General features: G+C 39.4%; 1 protein-coding gene across 15 annotated transcripts in view; it reads left to right on the top strand.

Moving 5' to 3' along the window:
* ARHGAP15 (Rho GTPase activating protein 15) overlaps nucleotides 1-19,357 on the top strand; it is a 347,486-nt gene that overhangs the window by 284,608 nt on the left and 43,521 nt on the right. For all 15 annotated transcript variants that reach the window (XM_075092818.1, XM_075092815.1, XM_075092816.1 and 12 more), the window contains one exon: nucleotides 1,376-1,510. In XM_075092818.1, coding sequence (XP_074948919.1) covers nucleotides 1,376-1,510 — 135 coding nt within the window. The remainder of the gene's footprint in view (nucleotides 1-1,375; nucleotides 1,511-19,357) is intronic.

Raw genomic sequence — 19,357 nt, 5'->3', positions numbered from 1 at the left:
ATTAAATAAAAGTTGAAAGATGACTCCATTATGAATAAGATTTTCTGTCCAAAAGTAAACTCTATAGTGAGAAAACTATTGCATTAAAGTACCGGGGATCTGGAGTTGTGGGTGTCCATGTGTCTCCAATAATTTTACCATTTAGTTTAACAACAGTTCAATAAAGAGGCTGCTCTTGAAGCCAGCTGAATTGCTAAACATGAAATTTTAGTGACGTTTAGTAAAACATTTCAGTATTATGTTGCTTCAAATCAAATTTGTTCAGTAGTTTTCATGGTTGGCCCCCAATTTGCATTCAGACTGAAATTTTCTGAAAAAGAGAAGCATAGCACATGTGAAAAAGAGTGAACTCCATTTCTGGAGTAACAGAACTTGGAGAAAGTGTGTGTCATATTAATTTGGACTAATAAGGATTTGCACTTTCCTGGAGTTTTATATGGATTATGATCTCACTGTTTATCACGTTCTAACAGTATCACTCTGCTAAAATTAAAGAAAAAAAAAAAACCCAAAGAAAAGTAGAATAATCAGCCAATCTTGTTTTATTTTTATTAGAAACTCTATTTTACATTTAGTTCCTTTTATATTTAAATTCCTTAGCTCAGTCTAGCTTCAAAAGAAAACATTTTTTTTGTTTGCAAAACAGTTTTGTAAGCACTTGTGGTTCGTCTTTAACGTGTTATCATTTTTGACAGCTTTGCATAGCCAAGGTAGGCCAACAGGGGTCTGTCTAATATTGTTGCTGGGCAAATCTTCCTCCCAGAGATGAAAACCAAACAAAATATTTTTGAAGCAGTAAGAAGGAATTAATATCCTTTCTCTCACAGTACTCTATTCCTTGCTGACATTACATTCAGGCAAAAAAAGGAGAAAAGCGTTACCCATTATTCCCTTGTACATAGCAAGGCTAACACATGTAAAGCAATAACTCATTTTCTATTGCCATGTTTAGCATATGTCTCCTGTTGGCTCAGCAAGGCCTTTAGGCCGGTCCCTTGAGCCGGCCATCGTTGGCAACTCTTAGCCCCTCGGCCTCAAAACCAAATAGCTTTGAATCATGTTGAGCTGTGATGCTAATTTTCATACTGATGCATTATGGGAATAAATGTATCTGACATACTGTGTCAATGGTACTGTCTCTTTGTGTCTCTTGTTTTTTGTTAGCTGCATTCCTACAGATGGTATTCCATTGAAAATGTTCTCTTCCTACAAAAAAAAAAAAAAGGAAAAAAAAAACATGCACAGCACCAAACCTCTAGGTGCAGAAGGCTGTTAACGGTTGCTGATGATAGTAGGCAAACATTAACATAATAATTAGTGTCTTGTAATTGTTTCATTAAAACCAGTTGTTCCATTTCTCCTCGTGTTTTCCCAGAAGAGAAGCTGAATTTGGACGACAGCCAGTGGGAGGACATCCACGTTGTCACCGGAGCACTCAAGATGTTTTTCAGAGAGCTGCCTGAGCCGCTGTTCCCATACTGCTTCTTTGAACAGTTTGTGGAGGCGATAAGTAAGTACATCAGATACAGTAGAAGCTAGTGAAATAGCTTGTTATATAAAAACAATAATAAACTTAAAAATAGAAGAACAGAGGCATCTCAAATCTGACGTACCTTCCATTACCCGTGATCCTGTCTTTTTATTGTTTTTGACTGCCTTTTATCTCCTCCAGTATTTAGTTATTTAACTGGAGAAAAAACCCATCAAATTATTGATCTATAAATTTTGTATATGCAATTTAACTGTAGTGCCTAAAATGGTTTAGGAAAGGAATTAAAATGTGTATGTATTCAAAATATGCTAGGCTGATAATCCATATATCCCCAAACACAAGAGAGAGACTAATAATTGTGAATCATGTTAGAAGGGGCTGTCTTTATGTTAATCAGAATGAAATGCATGTGTGTTGTTCCACAAGGTTGCAGACTCTTGCCTTGCCGTGATCACAGAAAGAATGCAGAAACATTCATGTTCTCATTTTCATATTTACCTTTGCTTTATTTATTTTTTTTTAAAGTTGGCAGGCATCAAAAGTGTTTTCAAAGTCCAAGGCGTTTATTCTGTTACATGTCTCTGTGGTCTGTGTGCTGCAAACCCTCTCTGTGTTTAATATATGCAGGTGCATTTTGTAAAACTGTATCGGCTTGGAAAAACTTGACTGAAAAACAGTGTGATTTGGGGGTTTACTCCCATTGGAAAGGCAAGGGGGTGGGGAGAGGGATAGCTTAAAGGGGAAAAAGCCTAGTAGGAGATTAATTAAAGGTCCAATAGAGAAAAATCACTAGGAAAAAACCAAAGCCAGTAAAGTACTTAGAGCTCTGTTTTCTGAATGATGGGCATGCATATTTGCCATTACTGTTAATGAGAGCTGTGTGTGCACATGCGCAGCTGTCAGGGAATATGAAATCCTTAATGTACAGCTCACTTTGATTTTATATTCATAAGAGTCTTTAGCTCAACTAAAGCTTTTCAAGACCCAGCATCAGATATAATGAGGTTAAATACATCTCACAAGATCCTTCCCTTCTCGGTTATTTAGAGACGCAGCACAGTTAAATACACAACGTAAAGAAATGCATTACCTGAAAGTTTACTCTTGGCAGCTCACTTTCTTCTCCTTTCAAAGCACATGGAAACTAGATGGAAAACATCATCTCTCGAGTTTAAGTTCCTGTTGCACCGTCTCTGCAGTGCTAAGAGGGGAAAACCAAGAGTTTCTTACTGTTCAACTTCAGTTTCTGTGATGTATTGGGATAAGATGCTCATTGAAGCACCAGCACTTGAACATGCCCTTCAGGTGGTTCTCCATCCGCCTGCTATGTCCTCTTGGGAAGGAGGAGATACGGTGCCTTAAGGAGATGTGGTTCACAGGGCATAGCCTGGCATGCCATTCGCATCTCATGCATCTTATTCCACATGTGAGTGTTTAATACCTATCCTCTGCCATTATCACTTTCTTTTCGTGATAATCCAACATCATACTGGTCTTCTGGGGCTAAGTATAGCCTTCCTGCCCCTTATCGCTACCTTTCATTACCCTTTGGTGTATGCTTTGGCTGGGCAAACACTATTGTGCTCTGAAGAACATTATCAGGATGCCATGATCTCACCCTTCGTGCTGTCTTCTGCTCTCATCCTCTCTGTTACCGGCCAGGTCAAGGTGATTTGAAATCCTCTGGTGGCCCGATGGTGAGGTTTTTGATAGTAAAAATAACAGGTAACCGGTAATAGACTTGTGAATTAAGAGTTTAAAAGCATGTCGGGAAGAGACTGTCTACTAAAGCATTAATATTCATGAGTGAGAAATTAATGTCCCTTTCTGCTATTTGAACTATTATTAATTCTTATTATGATTTTGAGAGCCATTATACACATTGATAGGCTAATGAACAGTCATTTATAGAGGGATTTTAAGACAGTTTATTCCTAGGAAGAAAATGCTAGCACTCTAAGACATGCTTCGCACTATTTCAAAACCCTAATTCTTGTTGCTTGCTTTACTGCACATCGGGGTGATTTCTACCTAATCCAACTGTCTAAAGTAATCTACGATTTCCAATCAATCTTCTCTTTATTTGGCCTTTACTGCCATAGTATCTACAAATCCGTATTCTTACCAACTCTACTTAAAAAACGGTTATAAACAACAATTAGGTGTTTTCAGTGTTTTTTTTTTTGGAGCTCTTCTGTATGTTAATAGTCCTGAAGCAAAGCAAAAAATCTCTTTTATTCAATATCATTTCCATTGAAGCTGATTCTTCGGCTATTCTGTGCTAACTAGTCTGGCTGGTCAGTACTGAGCTGCTGGAAAATTTCCCTTCTTCTTCAGGTTGTTGTGAACAAGAGGCTTCTGTATCTCTGTCTTTTGTCTCCATTCTCCAAAAATGGGAATTGTTAGCATGCGGGGCATGGATGTGCAGTACAGTTAGAAGGAGGGCTTAATAATGCCAGAAATAAACCAACCTGATGATTGCTAGGAGAAAGGTAATTAGGACACGTTCCCACACTGCCGTGATGATTATATCCTTGGCCCGGCACTGAGCACCCCTTAGTCAGAGCTGTGCATGTGGTAAGTAAGATGGAGTGGTCTAAAAATCTATCTGTAGTGGGTAGTAACAAATTACCAATAGTATTTTTGGGGGGGTTTAGTCATTTAGCTAGAAGTTTCATGAGGAATGAGTACCCAACAGGTGCCATGGACACCTTATGCTGTTGTTATGTTAAAGATTATGTGAAAAAAAATCCATAGCAAGCTTAATATTATTTTTTTCCTGGATGATGCCCTGTTAATTAACATCTTTATTATGTGCATGGGAACAAAATTTTACAGTGCTGTGTCTTAGGCAAAGTGCTTGCTCCCCACCTTCAATTTCCCCTATAAATAACTTCAGATATGGTCATAATATTAGAACAATTTAGATATGACCAGAATATTAGAAGATAATTCAGAGCATTATAGAATCTCAAAATTCTGCTTGCCAGGCTGAAGCTGGATAATTACTGTCCATATAGCTCATATCAGAGAATTTATAAATGATAAATGGAAGGCCACAAGACCTCTGACCTAATACTAATTTTGTTTCTTAGGATTTGGAAAGCAGTTTTTTTCCAAGGACTTTGCCTAGTATATTACTGGCAAGTCATTTTGTGGTATTTTGGATGAAATACGCACTTCCAAAGTGTGCCCAAATGCTGCTATGAAGTCAGGTTCAGCCACACTTAAATTACTTAGCACCACAAATAGTTCTATTGATTTTCTGGAAGATCAACAGACGTGGTTCAACAGATTGTCTGCAAGTAAAATTGTGCTTCATGTGAGTAAGGTGGTAGAGTGCCAATAACTGAAACACTTAATCACCTTATTTACAGAATTCAACCCGCATGGCCGTACAAACTTATGCCAGGCCTTCAGCCACTGAAACAAACAAACAAAAAAAATCTACCCCTGAAATCTGTTAAGAAATATTAGCAGGTAAAGGTGTTATTTGGTTATAAATCTTTATTTTAATTGAGCTAGTTTTCTTGAAAGGTCTCAGGCAGAAGGCATGGGAAAAAAAAAAGACATTTGTCTACTACAGTCTTCTGTGCAACGATGGCTGATATCCACAGCATAGGAAATATTCAAATACCAGCTAGTCCTTCCAGATCTTTTCAGCTGGAGAAAGCTGTATAAACTGTGCATCTGTATAGACAGTGCATCTGTCCAACTGCAGTTACAAAAAAACCCCACTGATATTCCACAAAGGAAAATTCCACCCAGCTCCCAAAGCTGCAACATCTGTCTCTGGTTTGGAAGGCTTGAGTTCAGGTCTTTGATTTTCTCTGCAACAGGTTGGAAAGATTACTACACTGGAAAGATTTTTTTCAATGAGTTATAGTGATTATGCCTTCATTTCAGTTTTTTATCTCTAATATGAATTTAATAGGTGTCACATAAATACTGTAGATAAATAGGTGATTTATTGTTTAAAATGCACACACAGAGGTGGATGTATATATATGTATATACTCTAAATAGAAATTATTTTGCCAGAATTATGATTCTTCTGCAGACAGTTTTCTGAATGAACGTGTCTGTTACTCCTGTGGTCTTCCCACTTAAGGCAGATAAACACAGGAATGAGATTAATAAAAATATAGTGTTGCAAAGTCTGACTTGTAGGCTTTCAGGTGGAATCCGCAACCTAACATGAGAGATCTCAGGCCTCAGTGTGAGGAACCGAAAACATGGGATCACAACGGCCACTGAGTCCCTGGGGAAGGTGCAGCATCTGTAGGGCACCAGATCTAGTTAGCATACGTGGCTTAGGTCCTGGCAATCCCCCACAGGACCAAGCCGCCCAGACGCTTAGGCAAAGTAACCCCCCATCTCTGGAGCTCAAGCCTTTCAGCTCCCGCAGAAAAGCAAGCATTTCCCTGCATGGGGAGAAGGAGAGCCACAGGCACCTGAAGTCCTTTGGAGGCCACAATCATAGCACCTAATTAGCTTATGCACCTGCAGGGATAGATGGTAGCTGAATAAGTTTTTTTCAGAATTATAATGGTGAATGTAAGTGCCTAGACACTACCTAAGGTCCACATTAGATACTCATATAATTTCTGTTTTTTTCAAGATCTGGATTCCTTTTTTTTTTTTTTTTTTTTTTTTGATTGCTCTGATAGACCATTAACACTTTTTCCAACTGATTTCACACATATCCTTTCGATATATCAATTAGTGTCTCCTGGTGCATGCTAAGCAGAATTCACAATGTCGTTCCTATCAATCCTATAATGTTATGTGTTACCCTACTATATGGAAACCGAAGATGGCTATTTAACATCTTACACATGGTGGAGTTTTGTAACTTTTTTGGTTATTGCAAGATGTTAGATATAAAATTTACTACAGTTTCGCTGGTATGAGATACTGGTCTTTACTGGTCTTCTCTGACAAAATCTACGATGATAACATCGCAAAGCAATAAACTCTTCTTTCATGAGAATGATAGAGTTTTTTAAAACCCACAAAAGCCAGCAGCGCTATCTGTAGTTGTCAGTCCTTTCCAGGTTGGTCAGTTGTCTTCACCTCCAGGATGGCTGGCATCAGTAAAAAGGTTTTCTCTGAGCTTGGGCTCTAGTCTTGCTTCAGAAAGGTCCCCCAAGAACCCACTGCCTGTGTGGTTCAATACAGTGTGTTGCAGAAACTCACATCTATCTGGGCAATGAGCACGCTTCGGTCTTCACCAGGCCATAGCAAAGTTTGCACTGAATAATGCAACATTTAAGGAGTTTGCACAGAAGCTGTCTGCACCAAAATCAGGCAAAAACTGTGTCAGGAGGCAATAAACAAATCTACTCATCAATACATAATCATGATCGAAGCACAGAGATGCATTGGTTGAAAGCATAGTGTAGCAAGGGCCTGCTCTGAACTACTATGCAGTGTTATGGAAATAGTAGCTGGGAAACAGAAAGGAAGTAAATACATTCATTTATTCTGACAGTCATAACATCCTTGTATCATCTTGGTGGAAAGTTACAAAAGATGTCTAAAGAGATTTTCAAAAGACATCTAAAGAAACCTCACTCGAGGCTTACAAAGAACAAGGCTCAAGGCCAACTCGTCTTGGAAAGACAAGTCAGCATATTGCACTGTAAGAAATCCATGACAGTCTCTTAACATCATCACGTAATAGGTTCCTGAGAAACCAAATCTTATCAGTCCCTGGCATTATGCAAATTTCTGTCATAATCTCAATCTGTGGGCTTCGAGTCCTAATCAAACTGCCTTCAGATTCACAGTTGGCGAGCCTCCTATTGAAATCGTTTTCCTATCCTCCATTTACTTGTCCAAGGAAGTTTTGGGGCTTGGCATGGCATCAGAAAGCCTCAATTTAATGTGAACATGGTGATTTATAAACAAATCCAAGGTCACCACAATATATCTCACATAATAAATCATAATTAATATATTTTTGGCCAAATCTAAGTATCAGAAGGCAGTAGAAATTCACAAACTAAATGGGAACAGAACAAAAAAATGTGTAGAAACAAGAAGTTGAGGTGTAACTCTTTATAAAACTTCTTAAAAAAAGGAATGATTTTGTGGGTATCATGATCTCAGGGATATCCATCCATATAAATACATGAATATGTGTATGGCATACCTGTAGACAAATGTATTCTCCCAAGCACAATAACACTAACAACGACCATAACAGCTTATTCAGAAAGTGGTACTAGGTATTTTCAGTAGAGATTGAGAACTACTGAATCCATTTTTAAAAGCTTTTTGAAACCTTATCTGGAAAGTTGTATGAAATTCTGATTGAAGAATGATTAACTGATATTGGAACAGAAAGAAAAAACCTTCACAGAAGCTAAGATATATAGGACACGGAGAGGCTGGAAGAGAAGGCTTCTAATTTACAGGTGTTAAAAAAATACAGGCAAAAATTGTATAGGATCATCCTGAATGAAACCAATAAGTAAAAACAACAGATGAGAAAGTGCAGTTTAAACCAAAGGACTCCATTCCACAAGAGGGGTGTATAAACTGGCTACAAATGTATTTAGCTGTAACGTTTCCAACCATTATAGCTACCATATTCTATCACAGTCTCCACTCAGACTCAAGGCAGTAAGAAAGCATACCTCGGCTGAAGATGTAAATGGAGGCTATCATATTTGTGATCGCAGCAAACTGGTAACTAAAGAGCTTCACTCCAGGCTTTTTGATCCCAGGAGGTGTCAAGGAACACTATGCCCCAGTAACCTCCTAGTTCTCTTTCAATGACCTTTCCTTCACAGTTGCAAACTGTTTGTGCTCAACAGCATTTTTAAATAGATCTTTCCAGGTCTGGAAGCAACTGGTTTAGGAAAAAAAATAAAATAAAATTGGAGGGTATGTCTATGAATAGACATTTTTTCTTTTGAGGTAGAGAATAGCCAAACATGTTCAGAAATAAAGGGCATTGCAAAGAAAATTAGTGGGTAAAACATTTCTTCCTTTTTTTTTTTCCCCACTTAGGAAGTTTTAGCTAAGTTGTTGGATTGGAAATGAAAAGAAAATCTACACATGCAGGTTTAGCTCTGTGATGGAAGCCCAGGTAGCACCTGCCCATAGGGAGCCTGATTCTAGACTGACTTTGCTTTTTTTCTTATTTCTAAACATGAGCACCTGCCTTTAAAACAAGATATATTGTGACATTTACTAATCCTCCTCTTCTGTTAGCACCCAATTCTGTTGGGCTACAAAGAGCACTTAATAAAACTCAGATGTGCACTGAAATAATATTTTAACTAGTTTTTTTCCCCCATGAACTTTGCCTAACTCAGTGTTCCAGTGGCATCATCAAAGAAGTTAATTTACCTTTTGAGGAAAAGAGAGGAATCTAAGGAACCTCACTGAAAGGATTACACCAGTGAAGAAAATTGCCTTAGTATTAAAGGAACAGAAAAACTGTATAATTTGGTCTTATAAATATCATCAAAGGAAATGAAAAAGTTTTAAAAGAATTTGTACTTGGATTTTGCTGTCATGCGAAAGTTTGCTCAGGAGGGACATATTCTCCTCCAGCTTAGTCTTTTTTGTTATTATAGTTATAATTTTTTAGCATAGTGGAAATTTTACTGCGGATGCCTGGCCTGTCTCTTAACTCATGCTAATTATATTCATAATTAAATGTTAAACAAGAATTGACTAGGCCAACTGGCTTGCACAGGTGTTTGTGATATGAATGGTTTAATGCATACACAATAAATTATTGGATACAAATCTGCAGTAATCTGCTCAGTGAGAACCTTTTTCAAGAACTTTGCTTTACGTGGTAGGTCCAGAATACTGCTTTGAAACCTGGACTTGCAAATAGCACTTCCTAGACAGAATTATGTCAAAACTGTGGCTTGTCCTCAATTGTACAAGCACTAACAAGGCTAAAAGTTTTTTTGGGGGGGCTCTTACCTGCCATGGGACACAAGTGCTGAGAGCATTAATGTTTATGGGCAGCTGGACGAGTCATTGGAAGCTTGGTGGAAATGTCATCTGGGAAGCAGAGTGCCTCACTTCAATTTGCAAAAAAAAGTTGTTTATATTTGTAACTGATAGCCAGACTAATCGCTGAGGCTCCAGTAACTCTCTGTTAGCTTTACACCGACTGCCAGTTGACAGAATACGGATTCAAAAACATGCAAATGGAAAAAGACATGGGTTTCAGTTTGCTCTTCTTCTACTTACGTTTTGGGCACGGAAAATAGCGTATTTGTGTAATTTAAATTTAATCTGTGGTTAAGACAATCCTTCGTAGGGGAAAGAAAGGGCAGAAGCAAGAAGCAAGCCAACTTGAGAGTTCATATGTGGGTTAGCGCAAGAGAAACTCTTAGAGAAAATCGAGCGGGAGAGAATGGTGAAAGCGAAAACAAAGAGAAGCTGAGAAATCCAAGCAACGACACTGCAGAAAAGGATGAAAAAGGAGCTATTTAGTGACTGTGACAAGATCTCTGTAACCTGGGGTGTTTGCGGGAGGCAGAGGGAGAGGAACTTCTCATGAAGGTTATCTGGAGCTCTTGACAAAGTGAGAATTGGCACTCTAGATTTGAGGGGAAAAATGTTTCATCGGGCTTGTGAGTGAAGCTTCCACTTGGGGAAAGTAATAACAGGAGGAGAGGCAGTCTATAATGCCTCAGTTGCACCATTTCAGAGGTGCAAAAATGGAAGATATGGGGAGGGGGGAAGTGGGAAGGGGAGACCAGGAAGGGAGGGAAAAGGAGAACCTTCAAGACTAAGAGAAGGGGGTGATGAAAGTCGTCACCTCCAGTGCTGTGCTGTCTTCCTCTCTCCATACAGCTTACTTCCTAGAAGTTATTACCTTCTCCAAGTAAGAGCAATCTGAACAAGCAAAGAATAGTCATGATAATGTCTTGGTGGCAAAAGATGACAACTGATTTGTCCTCTGGTCCTCGCCACGTAAATATGTCAAGACCTGGACTACTACAGGTGTAGTATTCAGAGTAGGCACTAACTTTGCGGAGTACTTTTATGCATCCTAAATACTTCAAGCAGCTTTGGCCCCTGGTAAATTTAAGCTGTGTTCACGTATACCAGTCCTACAGATCCTCACGGATCTCTAGCACCAGCATGCTCCGACCACACTGCCCAAACGCTCCTGACATCAGACTCTTAATTTGGAAATTTCTCCACCAAAGAGTGCAACTTTGTGGGTCCTCGAGTTCTGGCAGGTAAAACCAGCCATAAAACGTGCCTTAATATGGACCATTACCTTGCAGTTTTATAAAATATTCTTTTATAATGATGAAAATTGTACATAGCACCATGGCGTCAGGGAAGGCTCTTTGTAACTTCAGACGATGTTCCTTATAGCAATGCATTAAATGAGCTAGAAGAAATGCATAACTTTAGCCTTTACATTTATGACTGTGACAAACCTTTGGGTAAGAATCTGGTAGAAGTAAAATTAAGTGATATGAACCCTGCTTTAGCTGCACCTTTGTCACCTGAGAGCAGTAATTGGTCAGAAAGTTGTTACAACACCTCATTTTTTTTTTTCTGGAAATGTTCTAGAAATGGTCTGAAAACAGCATGGAGAAGTAAACAAGAAATTAAATGTTCTAAAAATTCCACAAAGTAGGCAGACATAGAAAGAAGTAATGAATGGTTAGAAAAATATCCTCAGAGTTTACCATAACAGCACACATAAGGGGTTGGAAAAGTAAAATGCCGTATTGCTAAAAGGCATGATAAAACACAACAACAGGACTAGAATAACAACAATAGCACTATCTGCAGAATACTCAGTGAATTTCACAGAATTTCAGAGAAAAGTTCAGAGATTTCACAGGTTGAAATCAGGCACAGATTTGCCAGGTTGGAAGTCGAAGGTCTCCTTCCCTGAAAGCATCACCTTGTGGCATCGCTTGACACAGGCCTGGCTTCCCGACATCAACATTTTGAGCAGATCTGGGTCTGCCACGGGAAGTACGATTGCAAAAAGAAATACTCTGGAAAAGTAATGATATCTAAATGTGAGGGTAGGCTTGTGCTCTTACCAAGACTGGGCCAGGGTTCAAAGTTAATAGGATTTATAATGCCTCTTGAGGGACACCAATTGTGAAAAAGTAGTGCTGGAAAGCTGGGTAATGTGGTGGCAGAGCAGCATTTTTAGCAGCTGTACTACACCAGCTGTACCAGATAACAGCTAAAAAGAGAAGTCAAGTAAAGTAAGAAATAGTGTGGGAACAGAAGCAATGAGTAGTGCTGCACATCCTTCTCCGAAACGGGTATCAGGGAGTGTGCAGCCCCGAGGCAACCTATTGCACAAGAAACTCATCAAACGCAACTTTTACTTTTAAGAATGCTTCCTCGGGTGCAGAAATATTTCTGCAATCTGCTGCCTTGTGCTTGTAGTACAGGTACCGAATTTGAAATGCCCACGATTTTAAAATAAAATACAGTTTGTCTTGCTTCCCGGAGAGTCAAACTGCTCCCTTTGACTCCCTTCTATATAAAATTCATTAGGCTGTTAACCCGTTTGACTATTGTTACATTTTGGCCAAAGCACTAATGCTTTAATTGCCTGGGAAGGTAATATATCACACAGATAATCTCGCTAAGATCAGGAACACAATCTAATTCACCGACAGCTCATGGTCTGACTCATTCACTGTTAAACACTTTTGAGCGGTAGTGTTGCACTGGGGAAGAAAAAAATTGCAAGCCAGGCGCAAAACCTCTTCACCTAGGTTTGCTTAGATGGTTAGAAAATCAAACTATCGCTCATACAAAAAGTAAGACCTAAAGCAACCAGGAAGGTGGGACTCGGAGGTTTTAGAAACCTGAAATGTAACTGAGAGCTGGAGATCTGCTTAAGCTCGTACAAAATACCTGGTGTTTGTAACTCATTATCAGGAGAGCCCTGGCGAACAAGGGGAATATTTTCTGAGCTGGCACTGCTACAGTGTCACGGAAAGGGCAATAGCTGCACATATAGAGAAAGCATGAGGTGAGCAGTGACCAGGACTAAAAGCCAAGCTAAATTGCATAGTATATCTTCTCCCCACACTCTTACAGGTGATATTGAAGGTAAAGAGGGACAGGGAGGAAATTACCCGGGTACCTACATGGGGTGCCTACCCATAAAGAGGCCAAATGAAGTGTGCACAGTGGCAACAACCTCTTTCTTTCCTTTTTTCTTCTTTTTTCCCTTCTTTTTCTCTTCTTTTTTCTTTTTCTACCTCTTTTTTTCTTCCTCCCCCCCCCCCCCCCCCCCTTTTTTCCTTTCTCTTTCCCTTTTCTTTTACTTTTATTCTTCTTCTTCTCTTTTCCTTTTCAAACAAAAGCAAAACTGGAGAAGCAGGAAGGGTTGCCTGGCAGGCAGGCTTATATACGCTTCTGCAGCTCCAGCCCTGGGCTGTCAAGTGCCACTTCTAGAATAGCCTTTTCCTTGGCTCAAGTTTGATTTGCATCTGTATGTTCACATGCAGCCAGAACTAACCTACGCTCTGCAGCTGAGGTCGTTGCTTGTTTTTCTTTACACCACAGATCACGGCACCTGATGAAGCTACATTCCTGCTTCAAGCTTAAGTGTATTAGCATTTAAAAAAAAAAAATAGCCCACTGTGTGGTTATAAATCCTCTGGAGAGAAGTATCAAAACTCTGTTGAGAGTAACCACTTTAGGAGATGTTAGTAGAATTTGATCCAAGATATGTGTTTTTGCTTTGAAGCGGTAGCTGTCCTTTAGTTCAGATGGTATTTGTGAATCACTGCCTCAAAAAAGGGGTCTTTTGGCACATGCTTTAGGCTGATGACAGGCAAAATGAAGTAGATTCTGTCTCAGAAATCTCCAAAAATAATCTTAGGTTTGACATAACACACCATGTCATGAAGTGATATAAGCCACATAAGCACAAAGCAGGCTTTAAATTTAAAGAAGAATAATCCTATTTTCAGATACGATACGTTCCATCAATTTGGGTAACAAATATCTGATGCAGAATATAGGCAGCAGGCTGTTAATGCTGAGATCCCTTAAAACCTGCAATTCCTGGTCGTTAGTGACTGTGGTAGCCTGCTTTCTACCTCTGCTATCTGATAGTTGCTCAGACTACCCCCCCGCACACGCAGACCAAGCGTGCACACATGCACTAAAGATTTCTATCTAGAAATAAAGATCTGGTTTTTTACCGTCTTTAACCCCTCAGCACCAGTGAACTAGAGTTCCTGATGCTAAAGAGTAATGCAAAATGCATTAATGCTTAGCACTGGGAAATCCCAACTCCTGGTGCCAAGAGGTTCATAAATATAGTAATGAAACCTCTTGACTCAAAGTGAGCACTATTTAACAGAACAAGCATGAACAGCCTTTAGGAGATTTTGCAGCTGGATTTGTTCCACTGTGTCAGAGCTAAACCTCCATGATAGTAGTTTTAAAAACTGTGCACGGCGAAAAAACAGAGTTGAAGGAAGCCAGGCAGCCAAAATTTAAACAAAAAACCAACCAAACAAAAAATTCTGTGGAAAAGAAAAGTAAATGCACCACTGTATCACATACCAGAAAAAGAGGCACCAAGCATCCCAAAGTATGAATTCAGTGACAGATGTCAAGGTCTTTGGGAAGTGTCCACCAAGCTTTATCTTGCACATGTTCCTGAACAACTAAAATGAGTACTTTGTGTGATAATTTACTAGCAAATCAGTATCAATAAATCAGAATCATGTAAGCAGTCATGTTTATTATATCCTTGTTGCTTAATATTCATGATAGTAATTTATTTTTATAGTACAGTTTCACTGTTATCTCCTCCATTGCTGTAACTTTGAGTCAAGCAAGCTGCAAAAGTAGAAGGTCAGGTAACCCTTTGAAGGCTGTAAAAGTTCATTCAGTTGGAATTTGCTTTGTTAGGTTTTTTTTTCTGAAAATGCTTTAGTGGCTCCTTAAAATATTTATACTCTAATTCCTAACCTAGCATTATTTATTTAACAAATATCGCTGCAAAATGAGAGTTGCAAAGCAGTATATGGGTACCAACTCTACAAATGAAGAATCCAAAATCTCTAGAACTGCACAATTGAAAATGGTCATGAAATCTGGTGTTAAGGTCTGTATTTTAACTGAAACACATACTTGCCTTTTAAAAAATTTAAGGCACTTGCTTATTTAAGACTTCCTAATATTTTGCAATGGTAAGAATGAAATGACAATGATAGAAAGAGGAACTTTTGTCCATGGGACACGTGAGTGCAAACAACTACAACTTCTGTGTGTCACACCTACTGAAACACCCCTTTAGTGACCTCGTGAGCCCTCAGGTACTTAAGACCTAATCTTTAATAGTGTGTTTTAACAATGGTGTTCAACAGATCTAACTAAACAACCCTTGTCTCTTCTTTTCGTGTACTTTTTAGTAGAAAACAGGATTTTAGCTCTGCCAGTTGAGATACAAGGACACATACCTTTCTCTTAGTGCAGCCATAAAGCATGATTAGGCTTAATGAGAAACAGCACAAATTCAAAGATGATGTAGATGTCAAGATCGTCTGTATTGACTATAAATCAGAAATTAGCAGAAGGGCTCTTAGTTTTCTTTGGATTGTTTTCTTTAATATTTTTCTGTGCGGCTGATCTGCTTTACCATTTCACTTCAGACTGAGCTTATGTGGTGGAAGAAGCATTCAATATGTAAAACCCTTCTGGATAAAGACAGTCTATAACTAAACAATAGCCTTATTGGTATGTCCCCTTGCCTTTTGTTTTAAGGATAAGCTTTTGATGAAGCTGTATTGGTTACTGCACATAATCAATTGTTTCTCATCTAGGAACATATTTTTCATTAGACAGGAGGTGGAGGCCACAGAAAAACCCATTGCTGTTCAGATGAACAAAGTATAAACCTACCTCATCACAAAGATAACATCTAAAAATGTTTCAGGTTTATTTATGGCAAACAAAAAATATGACTAGGCTTCAAGAAATGATGAAGATAAGCAGACATAAAAGACATTTTTATTCTAAGTGTAAACTATCATTAAATGTATTTAGATTTACACCCTATAATTATTATGATTGTAGCAATTAATCAATCAACTGATTAACATGTAGGGTCAGCAGGACACAGTGATCTTATCTTGAAGCTTGAATTAATTAATTATTCCTTACTCTACATTATTATTTTCTACTTGTGTATGTTTTCTCAAAGTGTCCCTATTGACAAAATATATCTTATTTTCTTTCTATGATGTATTGAGTCAAGCACGGGAAGTTACTGACATGCATTTACTAATTTGCCATCAGAATTTCAAATTAATTAAAAGATTTTTAAAGCATTGCATAATTTTTAACTACTTGTTATGTTCTAATTAGCCAGGTTCAATTAAATTGTTTTCAACGTAGCAACTTAAGAGCTCTCATCTCTTCAAGTGGAGTCAAATTCAGCGGGTGTATATTGTTGCAATGATATAATTCTGTGTTCATTATACCACAAGCCAGCAAAATCTTTCTGTGCAGTGTATTTGTTTACTGTCTGTGGCAGCGTGAGGCTTTTCCAGTTCCACAGGCAATCTTGCTGTCAGGAGGTCTTCCTGAAATTCAGCTACATTTTAATTTGCTTTATGCAAAAACATTCCTTCCAATATCCTCTTCATTGTGCTGAACATTTCCTCTGTCTCCTTGCAGTAGAACGTGGGTCACACTGAAGTCAGTAACAAAACTCGTGCTGGCTCCGGAGGAGACACGCTCTTATCCTTCATGTTTGCTGCTTCCTTCAGGTGTTAGTCATTCATTGCCATTCCTCCGGCACCCCCAGTCATGATTTGACCAAGCTCCTTTTATCTCACCACATACTTCGTTACTTTTAGCACGGTATTCAGGGTTGGGTTTTTTTTTCACTCAGTTTTAGGGGTTTGGGCTGTGTGAGTATCCTGACTATTTTCAGTGTCTTCCTCATAAAAATGGGCTCCAGAACTGGACAGGACCCATCGGTAAAGGAGAGGTGATCCTGCCACCCTCCCCACCATGAACAGGGACGGCACTGTAAATACCATGCCAGATTTTACTGCCCTGCACGCCCTATTGCACCACTGCTTGGTCTGATTTCCTCCCCGTTATCAGTCCCATGTTTGTTTGGCGTTCCTGGTCCTAAAGAAGTTGGGTTAGGGATTTTCTTTTTTTTTTTTTTTTTTCCCCTGTTTCTATCTTATGTTTTCTTATCTTTTTCTTTCATTGCATAGTTGCTAGTTTAAAGCAAGCCCTGATGGGGCTGAAGAAAGACATAAGTGCTCTGTCAGCACCTAATTCAATGGCTTCCCCCAAAAAACGTTCAGATGGTCTTTGCCTGTAAACCCACATTTCTGTTCCATTATTACCCGCTGACCTGCACTTTGCTTGTGGTTTGATAAAGAATATTCAACAGGCTTTATATGCATCTGCCTCTTCTCATGCGCTGCCCTGAGGATCGTGAAATGGCCGGCAAGGCTGTGGGCATGGTATGTCTGGGGCTATTATAGCCACTCAAACTTCTCCCCACCACTGTGGGTACAGAATCATACAAGCCCTCCCTTGCCCTCCAGTATACCCATCAGTGCTGTACATGTCTCAGATGCCCTAAACCATCCTTTTCTCTTGATTTTGTTTTTCTCATAATGCATGTCTCAAGCACTCCCCAGCACTGTAATCCTCCTTGTTTCCCATATTGGCAGTTCCACCAAAGAAGCTCCCAAAACCAACAAGTCTAAGTTTAAAAGAAACACCATAGCCCTCCGGACACCCCACTTTTAGGCAGAAAAGGGACAGGGACCTCTTTCTATATGTCCCAAGAAGTAGTGGTGGCCTTTGGAAAAGCCTTCCCAGAGTACCTGTCTCACCTCTCCTGTCCTGCTGGGACCTTCCTCCTCCTCCTCCTCCTCCTCCTCCTCCTCTCTGCCTCCTGCCATGGCCCCCATGCAAACACACACAATGCAGTTCTCTTCTCCATGGGTGCTTTTTTCCCCCCTTTTTTCAGTCTTTAACACCCTACCACAGTGAGGCCATGTCCTGACTGGGGCTGTTGGGCTCTACTATTATCTATATAATAAAAAATAAAAGAGATGCTAAAAATCCAGCCGCTGGCTCTCTCACTAAGCTCTCCGAGAAGTTCAGATCCCAGCCTCTGTTGTTGGGTTGTGTTTTTTTAAATGCCAGTGTTGGAGATAGCAGAAATACTAGTAGGTTTGGAGGCCCTAAAGAGAAAGGGTAGGAGAAGCGGTTATCATCAAGCTTTTGCTTTGAAATGTAAACTTAGCAAAGACTTCCCTGATGAAGTATACATATGGAACTACAAAATGCCACTTTTTATCCATTTGTTTTCCTGACCATAACCACGTTTTCACACTGTCAGCATTTTCATTAGAAGCTCTTTTTGTCAGAGGTTTATAACGAGAATGTAAAGATTTGCTATGGGCTAAATCTCAATCCAAGAGCAAATGTTTATACCAATTCTGAAAACAATCAGCTTGCCCATTTGTAGTTATGCATGTGTTCATCATCTGTTACTGCTTGTCCAATGCTCTGCAACTTCTGGAAGGAAAAAGAGACATCTGGAGGAAAAAAAAAAATGTTATCCTGCAGATAGCATACTGTATGTTCTCCTGAGTTATTGAATAAGGTACTACATAAATGCAGGCTTTTCAGTTGATACATATATTTATTTATTTATTTTTGCCTAAGCTCGTCGAATTTACTCAGGAGAATATTTTAACGGATGGTTTAGATTGGTCTCCTATTGTGCATTACTTACATGGAAGTTGAGTTAAAAATTCACTGGAAATCATTCACCTAATGAACTGAGCCACTTTTATGATGCCAGGCACGATGAATTCTTTGAAAATGTTTTAGCTTATCTTCTGGACCTGAGGGTTAACAGGGTTTTCCTGCCTGTCACTTCCACAGTGTGTCAGTCATTAAGTCCCACGATGTTCTGGGCTGAGATAAATTTAAGGGGTGATTTACAGTCTTTATCCTTCTCTGGCTATGTTGGTTTGAACAAGAAGGTACAGACCCACAACGTGGGCATGTACAGTGACATAAAGACAAATTTGCACACACAATAAGCAGCTAGGACCAGCCTCACAAAATTATTTGTTTCTGTAAGTCTTACCTGTCCCAACATACCTCAATATAAAGTTTATTTGGATAAACTTCAGAAATAGATAAAGATAAGCCCGGTGATAGTCCTAAAGTTGCCTTAATTTTAACACAAGAGGTGCATGAGGTTGGTTGTGGAGCATAACAGGAAGCTTTGTAATACTTAGTATTTACATATAATACTCAGTGTTGTAAGGATTTACTTTATAACGGTATTACAGTGATAACTTACAACTCAGGTCTCTTTACAGACTAGCTTATACATTAGTGCCACAGTGAATGCGTGCTTTCCCTGCTGGAGAGCAACGGGTGGGTTGAGGTATCGGTGCTACCATGTCCTGCAGGAAAGGGCAGGACCACCTAGGCCTAGGAGAGAGGCAGAGGCTGGGAAGGGAGCCCAGAGAGAGAGACGTTTATGTCTCCAGCGGAATCTGGGAGAGGATTTTCTTCACGGCCTCTCTGCTGTTGGTGGCTGTGTGCGTATTTACAGTATTGGGTCAGTTCAGGCTGCTGCCTGCACTCCTGCTGAAGGTGCTGAATGTGTCCCAGTGCATTGCCCAGGGTCTCTCAGCATCTCACTGGGGGTCGAGGGTCCCACCATGGTTGCCGGGAACACCAAAATGAAGGACTGTAAGACCCACCACGTAGTAAATTACATAAAACCTAGGCATTTTTCCTTTTTTTTAAAAGCTTGGTCTTTTCAACCAAAAAAAAAAAAAAGAAAAAAGAGATCCTTCAGAG

Source organism: Phalacrocorax aristotelis, chromosome 5, assembly GCF_949628215.1.
Source record: "Phalacrocorax aristotelis chromosome 5, bGulAri2.1, whole genome shotgun sequence".
NCBI classification, from domain to species: Eukaryota; Metazoa; Chordata; class Aves; order Suliformes; family Phalacrocoracidae; genus Phalacrocorax; species Phalacrocorax aristotelis.
This window is presented reverse-complemented; position numbering and strand designations above follow the sequence as displayed.